The sequence below is a fragment of the Prionailurus viverrinus genome, unplaced genomic scaffold, assembly GCF_022837055.1.
Source record: "Prionailurus viverrinus isolate Anna unplaced genomic scaffold, UM_Priviv_1.0 scaffold_38, whole genome shotgun sequence".
Lineage (NCBI taxonomy): Eukaryota > Metazoa > Chordata > Mammalia > Carnivora > Felidae > Prionailurus > Prionailurus viverrinus.
In genome coordinates this window covers 64,481-87,479 of record NW_025927606.1, presented here as the reverse complement: position 1 = coordinate 87,479, position 22,999 = coordinate 64,481, and the positions used below count along the sequence as shown (strand labels likewise).

Sequence of the window (22,999 nt, the reverse complement as noted above, 5' to 3'; positions counted from 1 at the left end):
GCCTTGTGACCGGTCGCAGGGAAAAAAAGCATCCCGTGGCATCAGAAGCAGGTACGGGTGGCCTTAACATAGGCAGGAAGAAAACCAGTTGAGGGAGAGAGTTACGAACTGTTGTGGGGACTTGGGGTGGGGGTGGGGGGACGGGAAAGGGAGCGCAATGAAGCCACTGCCGACGCACCGACCGCTCACGCCACGCCGGCCGCCGGGCCGAGCGCGCTGCAGGTGGTAACTCGTTGAGGCGGAACGAACGCTATCCCCTTTGACAGATGGGGAAACCGAGGCTCAGGGAGGCCGAGCCTTCGTCAGAGTCGCAGGCTGGCAGGCGCGGGGCGGGGAGATGAAACCCCGGGCCCCCGGATTTCCAGCGTGCGTCACTCACCCGTGCCAGGCCCTGGGCTGAGCCCTTTCCATCCAGGGGATGTCATCCTCACGGCCTCCCACTTTCTTCTCCCGTTTTGCAGACGGGAAAACGGGGGGCACGCAGGTTGAGTACCTCGCTCCAGGCCACCCAGCTTGTGAACGGTAGGCCCTGGCTTCAAACTCAGCGCCAATGCCCGGCCCCAGGGCACTAGCCGCCTCGAGGCACCGCCTCTGGACCGCTGAAGGCCAGTGCGGGGCGGGGGAGGGGGGTAGCAGACGCCGAGGAATCTGTTCTGTTGCAGGAAGGGACAGCGGCATGAGCCTGACAGCAAGCCCCCCAGCCCGCTCACCCGGGTCCCTACCCTGCCGGCAGATCTCAAAGTCAGGGGCAGAAGGCTTTGAAAGCGGGAGTGTCCCTCGGGCCCCTGCCTCTGCCGCAGAGAGTGGCTCGGGGCTTTAAATGCGGGGCCCGGATTTGGCTCTTGGTCCTTCCCCATCACCCTCTCCAGGCCACTGTTTGTGTTTTTGTTTTCTTTAAGTGTATTTATTATTTTGAGAAAGAGGGAGAGAGAGAGTTCAAGTGGAGGAGGGGCAGAGAGAGAAGGGGAGGGAGACAGGGAGACGGAGAGAGAGAGAGAGAGAGAGAGAGAGAGAGAGAATCCCAAGCAGGCTCCACACACCGTCAGCACGGAGCCCGACGCGGGGCTCGAACTGACAAACCTCGAGATCGTGACCTGAGCTGAAATCGAGAGTCAGAAGCTCAACCGACCGAGCCACCGGGCGCCCCTCCAGGCCGCTGTGTTAACAGCATGCCAATGATCCTACAATTCCCGAAGACACATGCTCTGGAAATAAGTGAGTCGGGGAGACCGCCTGCACTGAAGCCGTTATCACTGAAAGCTGTGAATGATTCTTCAGCATTTCTGCAAAGTTTCGTAAAATAGATCACCCCCCGCCGACAGATCCCTCTGAACTCGACTTCACCTTTTCTGATACATCAAGGACTATCTCCGAGAGCCTCAGGTGACGCTGTGGCACCATGACACCCACAAAGGTCAGGGACACGGCTCGCCCCCCACCCCACGTCCCCAACCCGCACTATCGTAAAAGCTCGTACTTCCGTTTTGTGTCTCCGCTGGTCTGTTTCCCTCCTCGGCACTGAGCAATCGGGTCACGCTTCTTTCTGGCATCAGAGCAGCTCCTTCTAGAAGCCACGCTTGCCTCATCCCTCAGTCCCACCCTGGTTTAACGGGCTAGTGCCGTCTGCTCTAAGCCAGAAAATCACATAACCAAAACTTAAAACTGGGAATGAATAATTTATGAAACACAATTCGAGGGGCTTTGTGCTTAAAATGAGCTTGCTTGCTAGCTTCATGCCTTGTGTGCGTGCACGAGAGAGAGAGAGAGAGAGAGAGAGAGAGAGAGAGAGAGAGAGAGGGAGGGAGAGAGAGGGAGGGAGAATATGCCTGTCGCCAATAAGCTAAGTGTCTGCAGATCACAAAGGCCAGGGTCCGGGACTCCTCACCTCAGTGAGACGGATGTCTGCGGGGATCCGGTCTCCGATCGAGAGAGACACGATGTCTCCGGGAACCAGGTCTCGCGCGAGCAAATGCTGGAGTTTTCCTTCTCTGATGCTGCATGTGAAACGGTAAACAAACAAACACACACACACACACACCGACATGCTGATCACATCCTATTTTTGCGCACTTTAGCCAATTTGAGCAAAGAATACAGAAGCACGCTTTCTCTCTCAGTTATGGACAAAGCCTCGCGCCTTCGTGGTTTTGTCGTATTTTAAGGTCACACACGCTAAAAGACGTTTGGCGAAGCGTGTGGCTTCTGGGAGACCCTCGGCTTCATTTGAAACGCGGGCCCGCTACTACTGTTTACCCTGCCTGGAAGCAAGGCGGAGCCACGTGGCCTCCAGAAGCTTCTGCAGGTGTAAGTCAGCAGCTCTAAAGCTTCCTTAATGGAGCCAGTGGCTAGAGGCACTTCTGTCCTCAGAGAAGACACCGCGCGGGCACAGAGCACTGTCTCTAGGACTCAGCCTGGCAGAGCTGGGGGGGCATCTTACCTCCTTTCCCGCTGGGCCATGACCCCTGCTCACGGCCGTGCCAGTAACAAGCCGCGTGCTTCTGGGCACAGGCTCCCGCTGCAATCCCCCCATTTGCCACCCTCCCCAGGCACCACAGTCCCAGCAGGGCTCCCGCCCCGTCCCTGGCCATCTTCTCTCTGTCCCACACGCCGTGGCCAGAGGGCTCTTAAAACGCAAAGATCAGGGCCACCTGGGTGGCTCAGCCGGTTAAGTGTCCAAGTCTTGGCTTCAGCTCAGGTCATGATCTCACGGTTCGTGAGTTCTAGCCCCACATAGGGCTCTGCGCTGACAGCACGCAGCCTGCTTTGGCTTCTCTGTCTCCCCCTCCCTCTGCACACCCCTGCTTGTGCCCTCTCTCTCTTTCTCAAAATAAATTTTAAAAAAACCACAAAAAAGCAGATAAAAAACCAGATCACAAGTTCCTACTGCTCTACACCTCCAATGGCTTTCGATGACCTTGGGCTCAAACCCAAAGGCCCTGCTAAGGCCCCCTTGACTGAGTCCTGCCCCCTCCCGCACTCCTGCCATCCAGCCCTTGAACACACCAAGCCCTTTCTGGTCTCAAGCTCTTTGCCAACCTCGGACGTGGAAGCAGACATTCCCCTCTTCTTCGTTAACAGATTTCACTCTTGTTGAGAGAGCCACCCTTTCCCACCTCGAGCCGTCTGCTCCAGCGAGTGGCTTCTGACTGGCTGAGACCATCGGGGTGAGCCCAGCCCCTGCCCAGGACTGGCTTAGGCACAGGCACTTTTTGTAACACTGGTTTGTGAGACACGAGTGGACATTTCCTGGGGGCTCGTGAGAAAGGCTTCCCCATTCTGTAAACACACACACACACACACACACACACACACACACACACACACACACACACACACACACCCTCGCTTGCTGGCTTCTTGGGAGGTGGGACGCAACCTACTCGAGCTTTCTACCCCAGCTATGGGGCGCACCTGTGCCATATGTATCTAGATACATGCTCAGGTTCTTCCCCAAACATCATCTTTGAGAAAGCAGAGGGTTACTGTGTGTCTAAACCCTTCCCAAGGCCCTGGACCTGTGAGATACTTTCTGCTACTTTGTTGTAAGCAGCAGGTGCATATTTGGGAAAGACACTGGCCCCAAAACAACATGAGCAGAGCCAGCTGGGGGACGGGGGAGGGGCGCAGACTTGGCCCTTTCCTGAAATCAGTCCATTTTCACCAGGAGAGACTAGAAAAGTCACTGGCAAACTAGAAATGACATCAAGAAAATGCCAGGCCCCAGACACTGTCTCCCGGGTGTCGGCCGCGTCCCTACCCTGGGGCAGCGGACTGTGCACCTGCCGGAAGCCTCAGCTGTCCCGCCGGCTACTGAAGTTCAGTGAAATGAAGAACTCACTTCCCCAGCCACACTGACGTGGTCATAGGTGAGTAGTGGTTCGTCCTGGACGGCGTGGATTACAGAACATCCCAGAAAGTTCTACCGCATAGCACTGCATTCTCGGTCTCCCTTTGTCCCTTTCAAACGCCTCCGGGGATGGCCGTGTGGTAACAACGGGTGACGCGGAAGCGTCCAGGCCGGAAAGAGGCCGGCAGGGCCGCTGAGGCCAGCCTTGCAACGTCTCACCCCACAGCCCAACGGCCGGAAGCCTCGGCCTGTTCGAGCCCCCCGTCGCGACGGCTCAGTCCACTCAGTCCAGCCCTGCCCACCATACCACGGGGGTCGCGGGCTGCTCTCTTCCCAAGTCCACTCCCGTCACCCATGGCCCCAGCCCCGGCACTCTCATTAGACCCTGATGAGACCGTGAGAGCCCAGAGAAGTCGAACGACATGCCCAAGGACACACAGTAATCCGTTGGCAAGGCAGACGCCATGTCTCCCAACCCCCAGGAAGGCGGGGTTCCCCTCCATTGCACCACAAGGGACACAGACTTGGCAAACTTTTGCCAACCCCACCAGCCCACTGGCTGCCCCGAGGAACCAAGAAGCCCCAGGCCATCTCTGACTCACCAGTTACATTCGGGAGGGACCAGCTTGGTCAACTCCTCCAACGATTTTTCAGATCTGTATTCCTGGCGGGAAGCACAGCCGACATGACATTCAAGGCCGGGAACTCCAAGGCTCCCGTCACACCCGGGTTACCCCGCCCGAGACCTCAGGAAAGAGCTACGCACCTGGATGAAGGCGACAGTCACCACGATAAGCACCGCCTAGGGAGCAAACAGGGAGGGGGTGTCAGCACCCAGCTGTTCCACGAGGGAGCGAGCTGGCCCGTGGAAGGTGGACCACGGCACCCGGCCTTGCCAACTCTGTTCCCTTCTTGCAAAACAAGCACACAGAAATTTATAAAAAAAAAAAGAACAGAAAAATCATCCCAAATTCTGGTATCCAAAGATTCACATTTTGGGGTACCCTTCTAGATTTTTCTGCATAGACACACAACACAGGATCCTACAGTACAGACGTATACTTTTATTATTATTTTTAATGTTTTTATTTATTTTTGAGATAGAGAGAGAGCATGAGCAGGGGAGGGGCAGAGAGAGAGGGAGACACAGAATCTGAAGCAGGCTCCAGGCTCTGAGCTGTCGGCACAGAGCCCGACGCGGAGCTCGAACTCACGAACCGTGAGATCACGACCTGAGCCGAAGCCAGACGCTCAACCGACTGAGCCTCCCGGGCGCCCCTGGATTGTACTGTACACTTTAAAACGCTTACTTTTTAAATGATGCGACTTTCACCTAAATTAAAGAAGAAATCCTTTTTAAGCAGGTGCTCGGTGGTCACCTCTGGGAAGCAGCTCACAAAGGACCACTCTGTGGACCGGTCTCTGTGCTACCTGCACAGACGGGACAGAGCAGTTCCAGCCCGGGGGTCTCGGCCAAGGAATTCTCCGCGACACTGTTCCCCACAGGAAGGAACCAGAGGCCACCTGGCTATCCGCCAAGACAGCGACGGCGAAATTAACCAGGACACCGCCGTGCGGGGCAGAGACGGACCCCGGGCACTCACCACGGTGATACTGACGGCATCCTCATACTCCTTCGTGAGGATGCTCACCAAGGCGGAGGCCAGGAGGAGCAGGATCAGGGGGTTCTTAAACTGAAAAGTGAAAACAGGGCGGCAGGGGTGGGTGGTGAGGGCTTCCTTTCCAGTCCCTCCCCTCTAGGACGCAACTCTCTGCTCGAGGCCGGGCTCCCGGGCCGGCACCACAGGGGCCCGAGCGCTAGGGAGAAATACCACCCCGTCCAAAGGGTCCCCTCCACCCGAAATCCCACCTCTGCCGTTTCACTGACACTGGCTCCCCGGGGGTCGTCCAACGCCGTGCCTGTCCAGACGCCGGCCCCGGCCCTGCCTTGGAGGTCCCGGTCCCACCTTGCCACGTCTCCATGACGCTCCAGGGCAGGACCCAGCCCCTCTGGTGGCTGGCCAGAGCTGGTCCAGCACGGCCTAAGGGTCCCCTTCGCTCCACCAGCTCCCCAGTCCCATGTGTCCCAACTACACCAACCTGCTCCTGTAACTAACTGCCTCGGGGGCCTCCGGGGAGGTCGTACCCGTCGACGGGTGTCCCAGAAACTTCCCGAAAGGGTGTTTGCTTTATTGTTTCATGGATCTGCCCCCTCATTTCACAGACTACATAGTGTCTCATGTTACAGACGATCAAAAGGAAACAGAAACACAAACACATAAAAACAGCAAGAGAGAGAGTAGACCAAAGATTAGGATCGAGGTGAAAGTCAAGGTGTCATAGTTGTTTAAAATGGGGCCATGCTAAAAGGATTCAGTAACCATAATCTGTTCTAAAAGGCTGCAGAGAAAGGGGGGGGTGGATAAAAGTGGGTCAAACGGACTGATAATCATCGAAGGCAGATAATGGGTATGTGGGGGTCATTATATTATTCTACTTATGCATAGTTTTGAAAATGTCCCTAATTAGGGGCGCCTGGGTGGCACAGTCGGTTAAGCGTCCGACTTCAGTCAGGTCACGATCTCGCGGTCCGTGAGTTCGAGCCCCGCGTCGGGCTCTGGGCTGATGGCTCGGAGCCTGGAGCCTGTTTCCGATTCTGTGTCTCCCTCTCTCTCTGCCCCTCCCCCGTTCATGTTCCATCTCTCTCTGTCCCAAAAATAAATAAACATTGAAAAAAAAAATTAAAAAAAAAAAAAAGAAAAGAAAATGTCCCTAATGAAAGATAAACGAAACGTGTGCCCAGCGAAGTCCCACTGTCGCTTCTGAGAGTCTCGGGGCAGCCAGCAGAGCGAGGGGCTGCGAGGCCCTGGGCTGCGCCCAGTGCTGCGGGCAGAGCTCACTGCCAAGGCCATGCACTCCCCGGCGGAGGCAGACACACCCTTTCCTCAGAGATCCGGGAGAACGAAGTCCAAGAGAAGAGGGGAACGTGAGCTCCGGAAAGCCCACGGAGGTGCATCAGTGTCCTGGGGCTGCTGTGATAAATGACACGACCTGGGGGGCTTTGAACACCGGGGGCTGGTTCTCGCTCAGTTCCGGAGGCCGGAACTCCAGATCAAGGTGCTGGTGCGGCCACAGTCTCTTCTGGAGGCTCTGGGAGAGAATCCTTCCCGCCTCTTCCAGCTTCTGGGGGTTCCAGCCATCCCTGGGGCTCTTGCCTTGTAAGACACGCCCCACCTGGGTCACATGGCCCTCTCCTCCCTGTGGGTGTCTCTGTGTGTCTCCCCTCTTCTGATTAGGGTCACCAGGCATTGGATTTAGGGCCACTCTGACCAGTCTGACCTGCTCTGGACTAGCCACCTGTGCAAAGACCTTCTTTTCCAAATAAGAGAATATTCTGAGGTTCTGGGTAGATGTGAATTGCGGAGGACACCACTCAACCTGGTGCAGAGAGGAGAAACGCCTCAGTCCAGGAGAGCTAGCAGTAAGATTTCGTTTCGGCCTGGAGCCCGTCACAGACTTGCCATCTGATTGGATAGAGGTGAGACGGTAAGAGAGACACAAACACGGGCCGGGCACCCGTAACGCACCAGGCACTGGGCGCCTTAAATCTCCAGGCCACCTTCTGAAGCTCGGTTAGCCTCCCATGCATCAGGCCTCTCCTGCCCCAGGGCCTTTGCACTTCCCCCTCCTGCACATCCTTCCTCCAGACCCTCGCACGGCTCCCGTGTCTCCTTCCTTCAGGTCTCTGTTCGAAGATCACCTCCTCTGGGCACCAGTCGAATGGCTCCCCTGACCACGCAGCCCAAAAAGCCGCCCTGCTATCATTTCCTAACGGCCGTCCTGACCACACTCAGTGGTGACGGATGACACAGGAAGCTGGCCGTCTGTCTTCCCCAAAGCAGAAAGTCGGTGTGGCTGCTGCTCTACGGACAATGCCTAGCCCATGGCCAGCAACATGGAAAGCACTTATCTAGAATGAATAAATGACTGAATGAATGAATGAAGCAGCCCGCACCCATTTTGAGGCAGGGCAACCTGACGCTTGGTGGGGTTGGAACTCCTACTCAAGGTCACATAGCAGAGCAGAGACCAGCACTATGTCTGTCCTGCCTCAGGTGCATGTCCTCCTGTCCGGGTCACTTCCATAAGGCCACCTGGCTCCCTGCCCTGCCCTCCCCTCCTCTCCCTGCAGGCCACACCCACCCAGGACTCCCGGAGCAACAAGACTATTTCTGGACACAGGGCCCCTCCAGCCCCGGGCTCCAGGCCAGCTCAGGGCTGTGCATCCTGGCGGGGGCCACTCTGAGACCTGGGACCGGGTGCTGGTCTCCAGCCAGGCCTGGGTCAAGTGCCACCTTGAACCCCAGTTCCAGTCCCACCGGCTCGGCCCTCTCGGGAGCTGGACCCAGAAGGCTCTTCCACACTGGCATCACCAGCCCTCCTCCTTCCCCCACCTTGAGACCATCCCAAGCACCTGCCGCAGGCGAGTCACCGTGAGACACAGCAGACAGGTGGGCCGACCCATGTGCCACCGGCACTGCTCTGGTCGCAGATGATTAGACTCTTCCTGGCTCGGGGCCCCTCTAAGGCCACACATAAAGGGACACAGGTGGAAAGGGTCTGCGGAAGGCTCCCCGTGCGGGCCACGGGCAAGACACCAGGTGAACGGTAACGCTAAAACCAACCGACATCTTACTGAGCGCCTCGTCTGTGCCACGCTCCGGGCTCACGCCTAGCCTCCCCCCAACCTGAGGACACAGTATCGTCAAATGTCCCTGCCTGACCAATGAGCAGCCGGAGGCTCTGAGAGAAACGGAACTGTCCAAGGATTCACGTCGGCCAGCCCGACTCTTAGCTGCCAGCTTCAACCAGGGCCAACCGGTAGGCATGGGGGTGGGGGCCCACGACAGAAAGTCCTTAAATGCGCTAAGCCACCCTCTTCTCGTGTAAAACCCAGAACAGCAGGGACGTACTGGTTCCAATCTCCAGACAGCGCAACCGGGTTCAGGGAGGCTCAAGGCCCGGCCCGAAGTGTCGCAAGGCTGGGAAGTGGGGCTGGAACCCTGCTGGCCTGACTCTAATCTACCTTGGCCTTGCGATCCCGGGGCCACGCGTCTCGGGTCACGCTGAGGCGGGACTCCTAACGGCGATTCGTTGGAGACAGAGAAGCAGGGCTGTCTCTCGAGGTGGAGAGCTCCCTGTCGCCGGAGGCAAGCAGGGTGGTCAATACCTGGAACAGAGTGAGTGCTCTCCACGCACGTGTAAGTGAGTGTGGATGCTTTTCTGTCCCCGTCAAGGATAGGCAAACACAGCCATGGGGAGTTGCCTTCTAGACCTGCAGGGAAGCCCACAGATGAATCCCTGAATGGACAAGGTTACGCTGAATAAGCAGGCTCCCTGCTCTTAGAAACGTAAGAGGTCTCATTTCTGGAAAGCCCTTGGCTGGCATCTGTAGGAGTTTTTTGTTTTTGTTTTTTTTTTTTTTTTAACGTTTATTTATTTTTGAGACAGAGAGAGACAGAGCATGAACAGGGGAGGGGCAGAGAGAGAGGGAGACACAGAATCTGAAACAGGCTCCAGGCTCTGAGCTGTCAGCACAGAGCCCGACACGGGGCTCGAACCCACGGACCGTGAGATCGTGACCTGAGCCGAGGTCAGATGCTTAACCGACCGAGCCACCCAGGCGCCCCTGTAGGAGTTTTAACACAGCCGAGGCAGGAAGGGGCAGTCAGGGCTGGACAGACCGAGACCCAGCTGCACAGGGGAGACCGTCAGTCCCCCCTGCCTGTGTCCGCCTGCTTCCCTGAACTCTAACTTCCAGGAGCCTCCACTGGTGCCTTCCAACCCTGGGATTCCCGGAAGCTTCTGGGCTGGCTAGAGCCACCTAGGCACCCAGAAGCTGACTTGGGTGCCAAACGCGTCCATGAAAGATATCCCCAGTGTGCTGAGACCTGACCAGTGAGCGGCGGGGGGGGGGGGGGGGGGGGGGGGGGGGGACTGGAGGGGAGTAGAGACAGAGGATGCTGCACAGAGGGCTGTGATTGGTCCATCAAGCGGCCAATCACGAAGCTTTAAGTGCTGAGCCAATAGGAAGGCCACTGAAGCCTGGGGCAGCCGGGGTACCACAGAATGGAGGGAGAAGTGTCAGGTTCAGGAGGGGAAACCGAGGCAGTCTGAATGTGTGCAGGTGTCTGGGGTAGTCAGCCTGTTAACCGGGGGGCTCTGAACTGGCACTGGGTAGGCGGTAAGGGCGTTCGTTGACTTCCAGATCAGAACTTGCAGCCACGTGTATTTCAAAGCTTTCTTTCCTCTTCCCTGTGGCTTCCAGGCATCTGACTCGTGTGCCTTCCACTTGCCTTTGGGCCAGCACCGAGGGCAGAGGCGAAGGGCAGGTATCGTTCACGGTCATGGCTGCCTGGGGAGTTGGTGAGCGGCTCGTGGCCATCAGGCTACAGGCAGCCCGAACGAGCAGGGAGCCTTCTCTATAGCACGGCCGCCCTGCAGCCCAGACTGGTCCAAGGGCACCTCCAACCAGTATCTAAACACCGAACGTCTATTCCACACGCTCGGGCCGACACTAGCTAACGTAAGGAAAGACCCCTACCTGATCGAGGTATTTCCTCCACACGGGCTCGGTGTTATCGGCGACAAACTCATTCCAGCCATGGACCAGCCTGCGTTGCGACACCGAGAACTCGGACAGCCCGTTCTGTAAGTCCACCTGGAAGGACACGGTGAAGCACCGGCTCACCGAAGGGCCAGGAAGGACCGGGGAACCCACCCCGCAGAGCTTCCACTCCGGAAGCCGGCCACTGCCACCGTGGACAAGGAAACCGGGCTGTCCACAGAGGAGAAGGAACTTGTTGAAAGGCCCTGAGCAAACAGGGACAGAGAGAGAGAAGGGGAAAGCCCACAGTCCAGTTCTGTCTCAATCGGACCGCCCTCCTGCCCTGTAATTACAGCAGAAAAGACAACCTCGGGCCACAATTTCAAAGAAGGGAACTGTAGCCAGGAATTCCAGAAACGTAGAAACGCTTCTGTTTACTTCTTTAAAAAAAAAAAAAAATTCGCCTTGGAAACGTCACATGCTGCACCTGCCGTGGAGAGCGGTATGGAGAGTCGCCCCCCACCCCCCCAGTTAAAAATGGGATCCCCACCTGCTGCGGCCCCCATCCCTACGTGAGGCGTCTAGAGGGGTCAGACTCCCAGAGGTGCAAAGGAGGAGGCGGGTGCCAGGGGCCGGGTGGCGGGGAGCGGGGAGCGAATGTTTCGCGGGGGCGGGGCTTCGGTTTTGCAAGACGGAAAGTTTTGGAGGCTGGTTGCACCCCAGCGTGAATGCGCTCAATGGTCCCAAACGGTGCATTCAACGATGGCACGTTTTACATTGAGCGTGTTACCGTAATTAAGAATTAAAAAGAAAAAAAACGGAGAAAAGGCCCGTCCTTAGAAACAAGGGCTCAAATTACTATGATCTGTAATAATTATGACCTGGCATTATGCCAGATACAACTCCAAGCTCTTTGCAAACCATTAGAGCAATAATTATGCGAGGGAACGTGGTCGTTCCCCAAAGGTACGTCGCCCCAGCGTATAAAAGAGAACGTGTGTGGACAGGTGGGGGTTATGGGGTTTTCAGCTCTGTCAGACCGCCCGGATTCAAGTCTTGCCCTGCTCCTCCGGGACCGCGCGGGTGACCGCGTTCTCGGGGTCTCCAAGTAAGAGAAACACAGAGAGGTTTGGGGGGGGACGCCTGCCCTCAGGTAAGGGCCCCACGAGGGCCAGCTCCAATGACGAGACGACGATGACAATGGACGATGACAATGGTCCCGTGGGATGTCAGAACGGCTCAACAGGAGTCGCATTTTCTAGCAGTGGTGAGAAAAACGCAGAACAACACAGAATTCTAAATCGGGGCTGTGGGGGGCTTTCTTCTGAAGCTGAGAGTCTCCCCATCCCAGCATCAAACGGAAATTCAATTCTTACATGAAACGCTCTGGCCAAGTCCTCTCTGTGGCATTTGCTCGCCTCCTTGGGTGACAGAGCCACCACTGTTTTCTCTTTCTCGATGGCCTTCAGCTCACATTGTCCACCAATCTGCGAAAAAAAGCAGGATTGCTGTTAAGCAAGCGGCAATTTTGTACTGACGCGTTATTTTCGAAGCATAACATGCGCGGAGAAAGTGTGCATTATCCTTTTTTTTGTAGTTCAAAGAAAAAAAGTTTTAACGTGTATTCATTTTTGAGACACACAGTGTGAGTGGCGGAGGGGCAGAGAGAGAGGGAGGCACAGAATCCGAAGCGGGCTCCGGGCTCCGAGCCGTCAGCACAGAGCCCGACGCAGGGCTCGAACTCACAAACTGCGAGACCATGGCCTGAGCCGAAGTCAGACGCTCAACCGACTGAGCCCCCCGGGCGCCCCTACCCGTTCTACCCTTGACGGACCTTTGGGTTGTTTCCAGCAGTCGTTTGTTACTGATGCATCTGTTTTTAAGCAAACTTATTTTACGGAATTGGAACTCGCCAAGCGGAGAGAGAAGGGTGACAATGTACACGTTCGGAATCCCGAAGCTTGAACTTCTGGGATTCGCGGTCACGTATGTGCTACGTTATAGCGAAAGCCCCTGATGCTGAGAGGTGATACCACAGCCTGTTCCTGCGTGTCGTTCGCAATGACCCAAGCAAAGCGGGGGGCCCAGCCGAGCTCTGGGTATCAGGCAGGCCTGGATAGAAGTCAGAGGAAGTATCTGGAGGGCACGGGAAGACAGCACAGGAGAGCTCAATCAGGAAAAGGCTGGGTATTTCTGCAAAGCGATTCCTAGTATGCTGTCCCCCGGGACATGATAATCATCTTTTTTCTTTTCCAGGAAGCAGGTTGTTGGGCGCCGGGAAGGAGGAAGGAGGCATCAGCCAACCTCTTACTTCAGCTGAAAGAGACAGAGCGGATTCCACTTTTCCCTCTTGCCAGCCCCCATCCCCGACGTGGCCCCCCAAGTGCCTCGCTGCCTAGAAACGTTCTGCCAAGCCTAAACCCAGCAGCAGAAGAGAAATAATAAAGATCAGAGCAGAAATAAACAAGATAGAATCTAAAAAAAAAAAACTGTAGAGCAGATCAACGAAACCAAGAGTTGGTTTTTTGAAAAAATAAACAAAATTGACAAACCTCTAGCCAGGCTTCTCAAAAAGAAAAGGGAGACGACCCAAAGAGATAAAATCATGAATGAAAATGGAATGGTTACAACCAATCCCTCAGAGACACAAACAATTATCAGGGAATACTATGAAAAATTATATGCCAACAAATCGGACAACCTGGGAGAAATGGACTAATTCCTGAACACCCACACGCTTCCAAAACTCAATCAGGAGGAAATAGAAAGCTTGAACAGACCCATCACCAGCGAAGAAATTGAATCGATTATCAAAAATCTCCCAACAAATAAGAGTCCAGGACCAGATGGCTTCCCAGGGGAGTTCTACCAGACATTTAAAGCAGAGATAATACCTATCCTTCTCAAGCTATTCCAAGAAATAGAAAGGGAAGGAAAACTTCCAGACTCATTCTATGAAGCCAGTATTACTTTGATTCCTAAACCAGACAGAGACCCAGTAAAAAAAGAGAACTACAGGCCAATATCCCTGATGAATATGGATGCAAAAATTCTCAATAAGATACTAGCAAATCGAATTCAACAGCATATAAAAAGAATTATTCACCATGATCAAGTGGGATTCATTCCTGGGATGCAGGGCTGGTTCAACATTCGCAAATCAATCAACGTGATACATCACATTAATAAAAGAAAAGAGAAGAACCATATGATCCTGTCAATCGATGCAGAAAAGGCCTCTGACAAAATTCAGCACCCTTTCTTAATAAAAACCCTTGAGAAAGTCGGGATAGAAGGAACATGCTTAAACATCATAAAAGCCATTTAAGAAAAGCCCACAGCTAACATCATCCTCGATGGGGAAAAACTGAGACCTTTTTCCCTGAGGTCAGGAACACGACAGGGATGCCCACTCTCACCGCTGTTGTTTAACATAGTGTTCGAAGTTCTAGCATCAGCAATCAGACCACAAAAGGAAATCAAAGGCATCCAAATTGGCAAAGATGAAGTCAAGCTTTCGCTTTTTGCAGATGACATGATATTATACATGGAAAATCCGATAGACTCCACCAAAAGTCTGCTAGAACTGATACAGGAATTCAGCAAAGTTGCAGGATACAAAATCAATGTACAGAAATCAGTTGCATTCTTATACACTAACAATGCAGCAACAGAAAGACAAATAAAGAAACTGATCCCATTCACAACTGCACCAAGAAACATAAAATACCTAGGAATAAATCTAACCAAAGATGTAAAAGATCTGCATGCTGAAAACTATAGAAAGCTTATGAAGGTAATTGAAGAAGATATAAAGAAATGGAAAAACATTCCCTGCTCATGGATTGGAAGAATAAATATTGTCAAAACGTCAATACTACCCAAAGCTATCTACACATTCAATGCAATCCCAATCAAAAGTGCACCAGCATTCTTCTCGAAACTAGAACAAGCAATCCTAAAATCCATATGGAACCACAAAAGGCCCCGAATAGCCAAAGTAATTTTGAAGAAGACCAAAGCAGGAGGCATCACAATCCCAGACTTTAGCCTCTACTACAAAGCTGTCATCATCAAGACAGCATGGTATTGGCACAAAAACAGACACATAGACCAATGGAATAGAATAGAAACCCCAGAACTAGACCCACAAACGTATGGCCAACTCATCTTTGACAAAGCAGGAAAGAACATCCAATGGAAAAAAGACAGTCTCTTTAACAAATGGTGCTGGGAGAACTGGACAGCAACATGCAGAAGGTTGAAACGACCACTGTCTCACACCATTCACACAAAAAAACTCAAAATGGATAAAGGACCTGAATGTGAGACAGGAAACCATCAAAACCCTAGAGGAGAAAGCAGGAAAAGACCTCTCTGACCTCAGCCGTAGCAATCTCTTACTCGACACATCCCCAAAGGCAAGAGAATTAAAAGCAAAAATGAACTACTGGGACCTTATGAAGATAAAAAGCTTCTGCACAGCAAAGGAAACACCAACAAAACTAAAAGGCAACCAATGGAATGGGAAAAGATATTTGCAAATGACATATCGGACAAAGGGCTAGTATCCAAAATCTATAAAGAGCTCACCAAACTCCACACCCGAAAAACAAATAACCCAGTGAAGAAATGGGCAGAAAACATGAATAGACACTCCTCTAAAGAAGACATCCGGAGGGCCAACAGGCGCATGAAAAGATGCTCAACATCGCTCCTCATCAGGGAAATACAAATCAAAACCACACTCAGATATCACCTCACGCCAGTCAGAGTGGCCAAAATGAACAAATCAGGAGACTATAGATGCTGGAGAGGATGTGGAGAAACGGGAACCCTCTTGCACCATTGGTGGGAATGCAAATTGGTGCAGCCGCTCTGGAAAGCAGTGTGGAGGTTCCTCAGAAAATTAAAAATATGACCCAGCATATAGCACTGCTAGGAATTTACCCAAGAGATACAGGAGTGCTGATGCATAGGGCCACGTGTACCCCAATGTTCATAGCAGCACTCTCAACAATAGCCAAATATGGAAAGAGCCTAAGTGTCCATCAACTGATGAATGGATAAAGAAATTGTGGTTTATATACACAACGGAGTACTACGTGGCAATGAGAAAGAACGAAATATGGCCCTTTGTAGCAACGTGGATGGAACTGGAGAGTGTGGTGCTAAGTGAAATAAGCCATACAGAGAAAGACAGATACCATATGTTTTCACTCTCATGTGGATCCTGAGAAACTTAACAGAAACCCATGGGGGAGGGGAAGGGAAAAAAAAAGAGGTTAGAGTGGGAGAGAGCCAAAGCATAAGAGACTCTTAAAAACTGAGAACAAACTGAGGGCTGATGGGGGGTGGGAGGGAGGGGAGGGTGGGTGATGGGTATTGAGGAGGGCACCTTTTGGGATGAGCACTGGGTGTTGTATGGAAACCAATTTGACAATAAATTTCACATACTGAAAAAAAAAAAAAAAAGAAATGTTCTGCCAAGGGGCGCCCGGGGGGGCTCAGTCGGTGAACCGTTTGACTTCGGCTCAGGTCATGATCTCTCGGTTCGTGAGTTTGAGCCCCGCGTTGGGCTCTGTGCTGACGGCTCAGAGCCTGGAGCCTGCTTCGGATTCCGTGTCTCCCTCTCTCTCTGCCCCACCCCGCCCCGTCCCCCACCAAAATAAATAAACACTTTTAAAAAGAAAGAAAGAAAGAAACGCTCTGCCAACCACATCCACTTCCGGGGATTGTTCTCACTTGTGCCGTGACCAAAAAGCACAGCAGTGATCACATTCCACGGGCGCCCCTGCTTGTCGGGAGCTTTCCGGAGACCCGCCCCGCACGCACGCACCAGGCTTGAAACATCGGATTCCAGTGGCTCTCGGGATAAAACACCACACTGTACTTTTATTTTTTTATTAAAAAAAAAATTGTTAATGTTTATTTCTTTTTGAGAGAGAGACAGAGCACGAGGAGAGGGGCAGAGAGAGGGGGAGACCCAGAATCCGAAGCAGGTTCCAGGCTCCGAGCCGTCAGCACAGAGCCCGATGCGGGGCTCGAACTCACAGATCGTGAGATGGTGACCTGAGCGAACTTGGACGCTCAACCGACTGAGCCCCCCAGGCGCCCCCACCATGATGTATTTTAAAGCAGGCGTTGTCACCCAGGGGCAGCTCTGGAGACGTGTTTGGTTGTCATCACTGGGGGGACAGGGGAGCGACTGGCACCGGCTGGGTGGGGTCCCCCCCACACAGGACACGCAAGGACTGATGGGGCACAAAACCTCAGCAGCACAGAGGGAGTGACCCCTGCGTGAGACACAGAAGCATCACTCTGTCCTGACGTCCCCCCAGACCAGATGAGGACACCAATCGAGACGCACGTGCCCTCGACGCCACTGGACGGACGACTGGACGCCTGCTCTCGGCCACAAGCCTCCGTTTGCCCTCATCACGGTGTCGCCCAGGACACGGCCCGGGCCCGCCTGCCAGCGTGTCGCCGCGGGCAAGTGGCCGCTTCCCTGATCACAACGTCTGCGTCTGCAAAATGGGGGTATGATACGGGCCTCGCGGGGCTTTCGTCGAGTCGGGCAAGGGGCTGCGTGTCAAGGGCTCAGTACAGCCCAGACCCGCCTCCCTCCTGGGCTCCCCATCGGAGACACCCGCACTCTCTTCTCTCATTTGCCACGGTCAAGCTTAGGAAGGGGTGGTTAACACTCACCGCCCCCACCTTCTCACCTCCCACTTTCAACCCACTTCTGCCGCCCTTCCCAAGCCCCTCCCATGTCCCGAGGGACCCGAAACACCACCGGCGAGGGCTCAGCCTGTCTCACTGCAAGGTTGTCCGTTTCATAAAGCGGAGCCCTTGGATCCGGGGGCTGAGCCCGTGGACCTCATGCCCTACTCGCATGTGGGTGGCTTCTGCCCTGGGACGCTGGCAGGTGGCCCGCCCGCTCCCTCCGGAACACACGCTCGCACACATCCATCGGGTGAGGATCCCAGCGTGTGCCCCTCGTCTCGACAGTGGCACATCCTGATGGAGGTCAGGTGCCCTCTGGGCACTGCTTCCTGTCAAGCCTGATGTGGGGGGCCACCTCTCCCTTCTCCTTTATTCTCTTTTTAAAATTAAGACGAAACTCACATTACATAACTTTTTTCATGTTTATTTAATTTTGAGAGAGAGGGAGAGAGGGAGAGAGGGAGAGAGAGAGGGAGCAGGGGAGGGTCAGAGAGAGAGGGAGACACAGGATCCGAAGCAGGCTCCAGGCTCCGAGCTGTCAGCACCAGAGCCCGCCACGGGGTTCGAACTCACAAACCGCGAGATCGTGACCTGAGCCGGAGTGGGACGCTTAACCGACGGAGCCCCCCAGGCGCCCCTAAAACTAACCCTCTAACAATTCTGTGGCATTTAGTGCCTCTCCCGTGTTATGCGGCCACCAGCTCCTTCTAGCTCCAAGACCTTTTCATTCCCCCGAGACCTGTGGCCACTGTCAGTGAGTCCCCTCCACCCCCCCGGCTGCCACCACTCTGGTCTCTGTCTCTACGGATTTACCTGTTGTGCATATTTTACATAAACAGGATCATGCAACAGGTGACCTCCCTTTGTGACCTCCGAAGTATTGTTTGCCCACAGTACACAGAGCCGCCTGCCAGGCACGGGGCCTCCCAAGCCCCTAAGGAAAGGGTCTGGAACGTTCGGACTTTGAGTGTTTTCACTAAGCAGAGACGGCTCGGAGCGGATATTTAACGTAGCGGTGGCTTCCAAAGCAGCCACCAGGGGCAAACAGGACACTCGCTGACAGCTGAGTCGGCTGACAACGTGAGCTCACTGCGGATCAAGTGCATGCGTGGCACCTGGAGGGTGGGCCAGCCTCCCTGAGCCAGAAGCCAGTCTTTCTCTGCCTTCCCGTCCAGCCCCGGGGGACTTGGTTTGTCGCAAACCCTCAGGGAGTTAGACCCGAGTGATTGCTTCCCTGTTTCTTTAAACATTCCTTAGACCTTTATTTCTTCAACACGTTGGTGCAAAACCTCCCCCATGCCTTGGTTTCCCCCTCTGGAAAGTGAGGGTTCTAAGAGCAGAGGCTTGTAAGTTTCCCCGGGGGGGGGGGTGTGGTAACAGGAAACCAGACACGGGGCCCCAAGGGCAGTGCCTGGGACCCAGAAAGCGGAAGGGAACATATACATCGGGAGCTCGCCAACTGCTGCATGAAGACACACGCCCACGAAAAAATTACTCTCTATCTACAATGCGAATGCAACGCGGTGTCTGCAAATCTGGGAACAGCGGGAAGGAACAGGCCGAGAGACACCCGTGGCCCAGGTGGCAGGGCCATGATGGGGACACCTCACTCTAGAGAGGAGACGGGCAGTGGTGCGATTCTGAGGAGGGGTGGGGCTCAGGAGTTGTGAGTAAAAGCCTCCTCGAAGCAGATGGCAGGAGTGAGTTCCCCGGAAGCGGAGAGGGACAGGCTGGGCTCAAGAAGGACAGTTGGCAAGGTGCCCAGCAGAGCACGTGGTGCGTTTGGGGGACTCGAAGGGACAGAGCGTTTCTCGGAAGGGTCCCAGAAGGAGGGCCGGGGCCGCAGAGGAAGTCAGGGGCCCAGTGAACCACACAGCCCTGACTCCTCTAGACTCTCATTGTAGGGGCGCCCGGGGGGCTCAGTCGGTCAAGCCTCCGACTCGATTTCGGCTCCGGGCGTGCTCTCACTGTTCATGGGTTCGAGCCTCGCACCGGGCTCTGCGCTGACAGGGCGGAGCCTGCCTGGGATTCTCTCTGTGCCCCTCCCCCACCCATGCTGTGTCTGTCTCTCTCTAAATAAATTAAAAAAGAGAAAGATGAGTCTCATAGTGTGGGTGGATGCCTTATTGGGATCGAGGCACTTGGAGAGGAGCAACGTAAGGGTCACGGTAACCCAAGGACGATCGGGCAGGGTCATTACGGAGGGGACACTGGAGATGAGGGGCAAAGGACCCCAACTCAATGCAAAAGCTTCCTTCTTTCCAAGACTTCCGCAACAGTCTCTCCTAAGGCATCTGTGAACTATCTGGTTATGCCTCAGCCTGGTGGTTCTCGCCAAGGGGTCCTCAGCCCAGCGTCACCTGGGACGCACTCGAAAGGCAGGTTCTCAGGGCCCATCCCACATCTCACGGCTCGGAAGCTCTGGGCAGGAACCCTGCCATCCATGGGTTAGCAGTCCCTCGAGGGGACAGTGAGGCACTCCACAGTTGGAGAACCACCAGGGTCCTGTAAAAATGCATTGTCTGCAGGCAATGCTGCAGACTTCCCCTTGGCGATGGCAGAGCAAATGTCCTGTGCCACGGCCAGTGCGGCCGGCCTGCGTCCCGTGCTGTCTCCGCTCGTCAAACGAGCCCTTGTCGGTCCCTCATCCAGTCCCCAACTTCTCGCGCTGTGCAGGAAACCAGGCCTGGTACCCCGGGAAAGCAGATACAGTCCTCGCCCTCAACTGATGAATGACACCAGCCGCTTTGTTTTAAAAGGAGGACAATTAGGACAAAGAGAAACCGCGAAAGTACCGGAAGAAATCACGGCCTACATTTGTACTTTTTTAATCTCAGCGGGAAAAGGACTTTCTGAGCACAAGACAAAGCCAGATGCCACGAACGAAAAAGCTTGATAAACTCACCGCGTAACAACGGGGCTGTCTTTTGCAGAAAGCGCGGCACGCGAAGTCTAAAGACAAGCACCGCACCGGGGAGACACCTGCAGCTCGTGACACTGATGGTGAATGGCCCCCCCGAGCGAACGAGGAGCGTGTACTCACGAACAAGGAAAGAGACCATCGGCCCATGGTTTTCAAAAATGGACGGAAGAGAGACGCTAAGAGTTCGTGGAAAGAAGGCGATCGATAAGTAACTGACATGTAAAAGGATAATCAAACTCGTTGAAAACCAGAGTGCGTTTGAAAACGGCCACAGCCGGTCTTCACCTGTCTGCGAGGTCAGGTTCAAGAAGTTTGCGGCTTGCGGGGCCTGGGGAGCGAGTTTTCATCCTCGGGAAGGCAGGCAAGCCCTTGCGGAAGGCCACGTGGCAACATCAAGCCTAAAGCTGACCCATTCTAGCACTTTCTTTTGCAGACCTATTTACTGCAGGATCGTATCTCTTCCAAGTCACCCACTGCACTAGTGTTTACAAAAGCCAACTATTGGAAACAACCCCCATGTCCGTTAACAAAGGACCGGTCAAGGGGAGGCTGCACGGCTCAGTTGGCTGAGCGTCTAACTTCAGCCTCAGGTCATGATCTCGCGGTTCGTGAGTTCAAGCCCCGCGTTGGGCTTTGTGCTGATGGCTCGGAGCCTGGAGCTGCTTCGGATTCTGTGTCTCCCTCTCTCCCTGCCCCTCCCCCGCTCACGCTTTGTCTCTCTCTCTCAAAAATAAATAAAAACATTTAAAACATTGTTTAAAAAATCAGACTGTGAAAGCTTTTTATTTACCTGTATGGACAACATTAAACATATATTGAAGTATGTCCTGTACGCAGTCGGGTGCACAGTTAGGGAGTGTGCACCTGAATGCATTCTCGCAGACAGGTTCCCCCGGGGACCCTGTGCCGACGCCGCGGAGAATCTCTTTAGCAGCCAGAAGGCTGCCCCGTGCCCGCTCTCGGTTCGTAGCTCCTCAAAAGATGAGCAACGTTTCGATCTCCCCCAGCGTGGATTTGTTGTATTTTGGAGCCCCACGTAAATGAACACAAACCATACAGCTGTCCTCCTGTGTCTGGCCCCTCTCACCCAATGTTACTGCGGTGAGACTCGCCCGTGTTTCTCCCCGCACGTACGACGGGGATTAAAATCAAAAACAAAACTGTCACGCATCGTCTTTAGATGGCCGGTCCTATTTCAAGTATTCCGTGGCCCAGACGGGCCGCAATGCACTTAACCATTTGCACGTGGCTGGGCATGTCGGGTGCGTCTGGTCTGGCCTTCACACACAACGCCTTCCGCGAGCCATGCTATCGTGTGTAGGTCTTTGAGTGGGCGTGAGCCCTCGTCTCTCCGGGGAACACACCCAGAAGGGAAATGTGGGCTCATAGGCACACCTGCCTTCAGTTATAGGGGCCCCTGCCAGGCGGTTTGCCCAAGGGGTGGTGCCACTAACAAGAGAAGGCAAAAAGGTGCACGAGACTGGGAGTAAGCAGCTAGCCTGGGTAGGACAGGAAGGGAATAGAAACAGGCTGGTTGTCCTTGGGGCGGGGCGGCTGGAGGACAGAAGCAGCCAGCAAGGGCCTCCCAGAGAGCCTCCCTTTTGTCGCCTCCTGAAGCATGAGTCACCTGCATAGGCTGCTGATTCAAAGGGGGAAAAGCCTGCAGACCAAGCCTGAGAGGGGCAGAGCCCGTGCAGGAAGGAAGGGGGCTTCCTAGCGAAAGGACAGCAACCTGGGGAACCCAAGACCTAGCAGACGCGCTGGAGGGTGGGGAGGGCAACCCCCTGGGGTGCACAGAGCAAAGGGAGGCTGGTAACCCCACGGGGCCTGCCCAGTACTCTTGGATGTTAGCGGGAAACAACCCTAAATCAGCCAACTGGGCGGAGGGACCGCTGCCTGGCCCCCGACTCGACTCACCGAGATTCACTGATCGGGGGGCCCCACTTCCCCCGCAACCTGCTGTGCAACCCTCAGCCAGGCCCTTGACTTCTCTGAGCTTGTCTCCTCTGTGAGACGGGAACGGTCCCCACGCACTGGATGGGACTGCTGACGCGGGGCTTCTCCAGTTCCAGCCTTAGGTCGCCATGGGTTTCAGATGTGTGTTCCAGGCCCTGGAAGTACGCCTAGGCAGGGTTTGCGGTGCGTGTGAGACGGTGGTGTCACCCCAGACAACAAAGCACGACCGACGGGACAAAAATGAGATGCCGCTTTTGCGAGGATGGCTAGTGCAGTCAGGGACCAAATGAGGAGACCCCAAGCCGGGCGGTGGCCGACACAACCGGGGCGGGAGGCGGGGGCGGCGGGAAGGTGAGGAGACTGGGTGCAGGCAGGGCGATTAAGCAGTAAGTCGACACGACCACTCTCACTGGTGTCAGGAGTTAGGAACATGGAGGGGCACCAACCCCGGGGTATTCACGGGATTGGATGGGATCTATGGGCTTATTTACTTATTTATTTGTTTATGGTCAGGGTATAGAGGGATATAGAGAGAGAGATTAGGATATATAAGGATATATATATATATAGGGTTAGGGTATAAAGAATTAGGGTATATAGGGATATATATATATATGTGTGTGTGTGTGTATATATATATATATAGGGTTAGGGTATGGAGATATATATATCTATGTGGTCAGGGTATACAGGGATATAGAGAGAGAGATTAGGGTATATAGGGATATATATATAAGGTTAGGGTACGGAGATATATATATCCACGTGGTTAGGGTATATAGGAATATATCTACATCTATCCCTCTCTCTATATATAGTACACACAGACAGAGCTATACAAGTAAATGTTGATCTCACAGTGTACACACACACACACACACACACACACACACCCCTCCGGGAGGGCTCGGCAGCCATAACACCCCAGGGGCATGAGCCA

At 54.3% G+C, this 22,999-nt stretch overlaps 1 protein-coding gene across 2 annotated transcripts in view; it reads right to left on the bottom strand.

Moving 5' to 3' along the window:
- Positions 1 to 22,999, bottom strand: part of ATP2C2 (ATPase secretory pathway Ca2+ transporting 2) — a 61,191-nt gene that overhangs the window by 28,733 nt on the left and 9,459 nt on the right. Inside the window, exons 2-7 of one of the 2 annotated variants that reach the window (XM_047846241.1) lie at positions 11,831 to 11,941; positions 10,452 to 10,568; positions 5,452 to 5,541; positions 4,614 to 4,649; positions 4,450 to 4,511; positions 1,886 to 1,994 (exon numbers count right to left, since the gene is read on the bottom strand). In XM_047846241.1, the coding sequence (XP_047702197.1) occupies positions 1,886 to 1,994; positions 4,450 to 4,511; positions 4,614 to 4,649; positions 5,452 to 5,541; positions 10,452 to 10,568; positions 11,831 to 11,941 (525 nt within the window). The remainder of the gene's footprint in view (positions 1 to 1,885; positions 1,995 to 4,449; positions 4,512 to 4,613; positions 4,650 to 5,451; positions 5,542 to 10,451; positions 10,569 to 11,830; positions 11,942 to 22,999) is intronic. The other variant, XM_047846242.1, reaches the window with a different exon arrangement.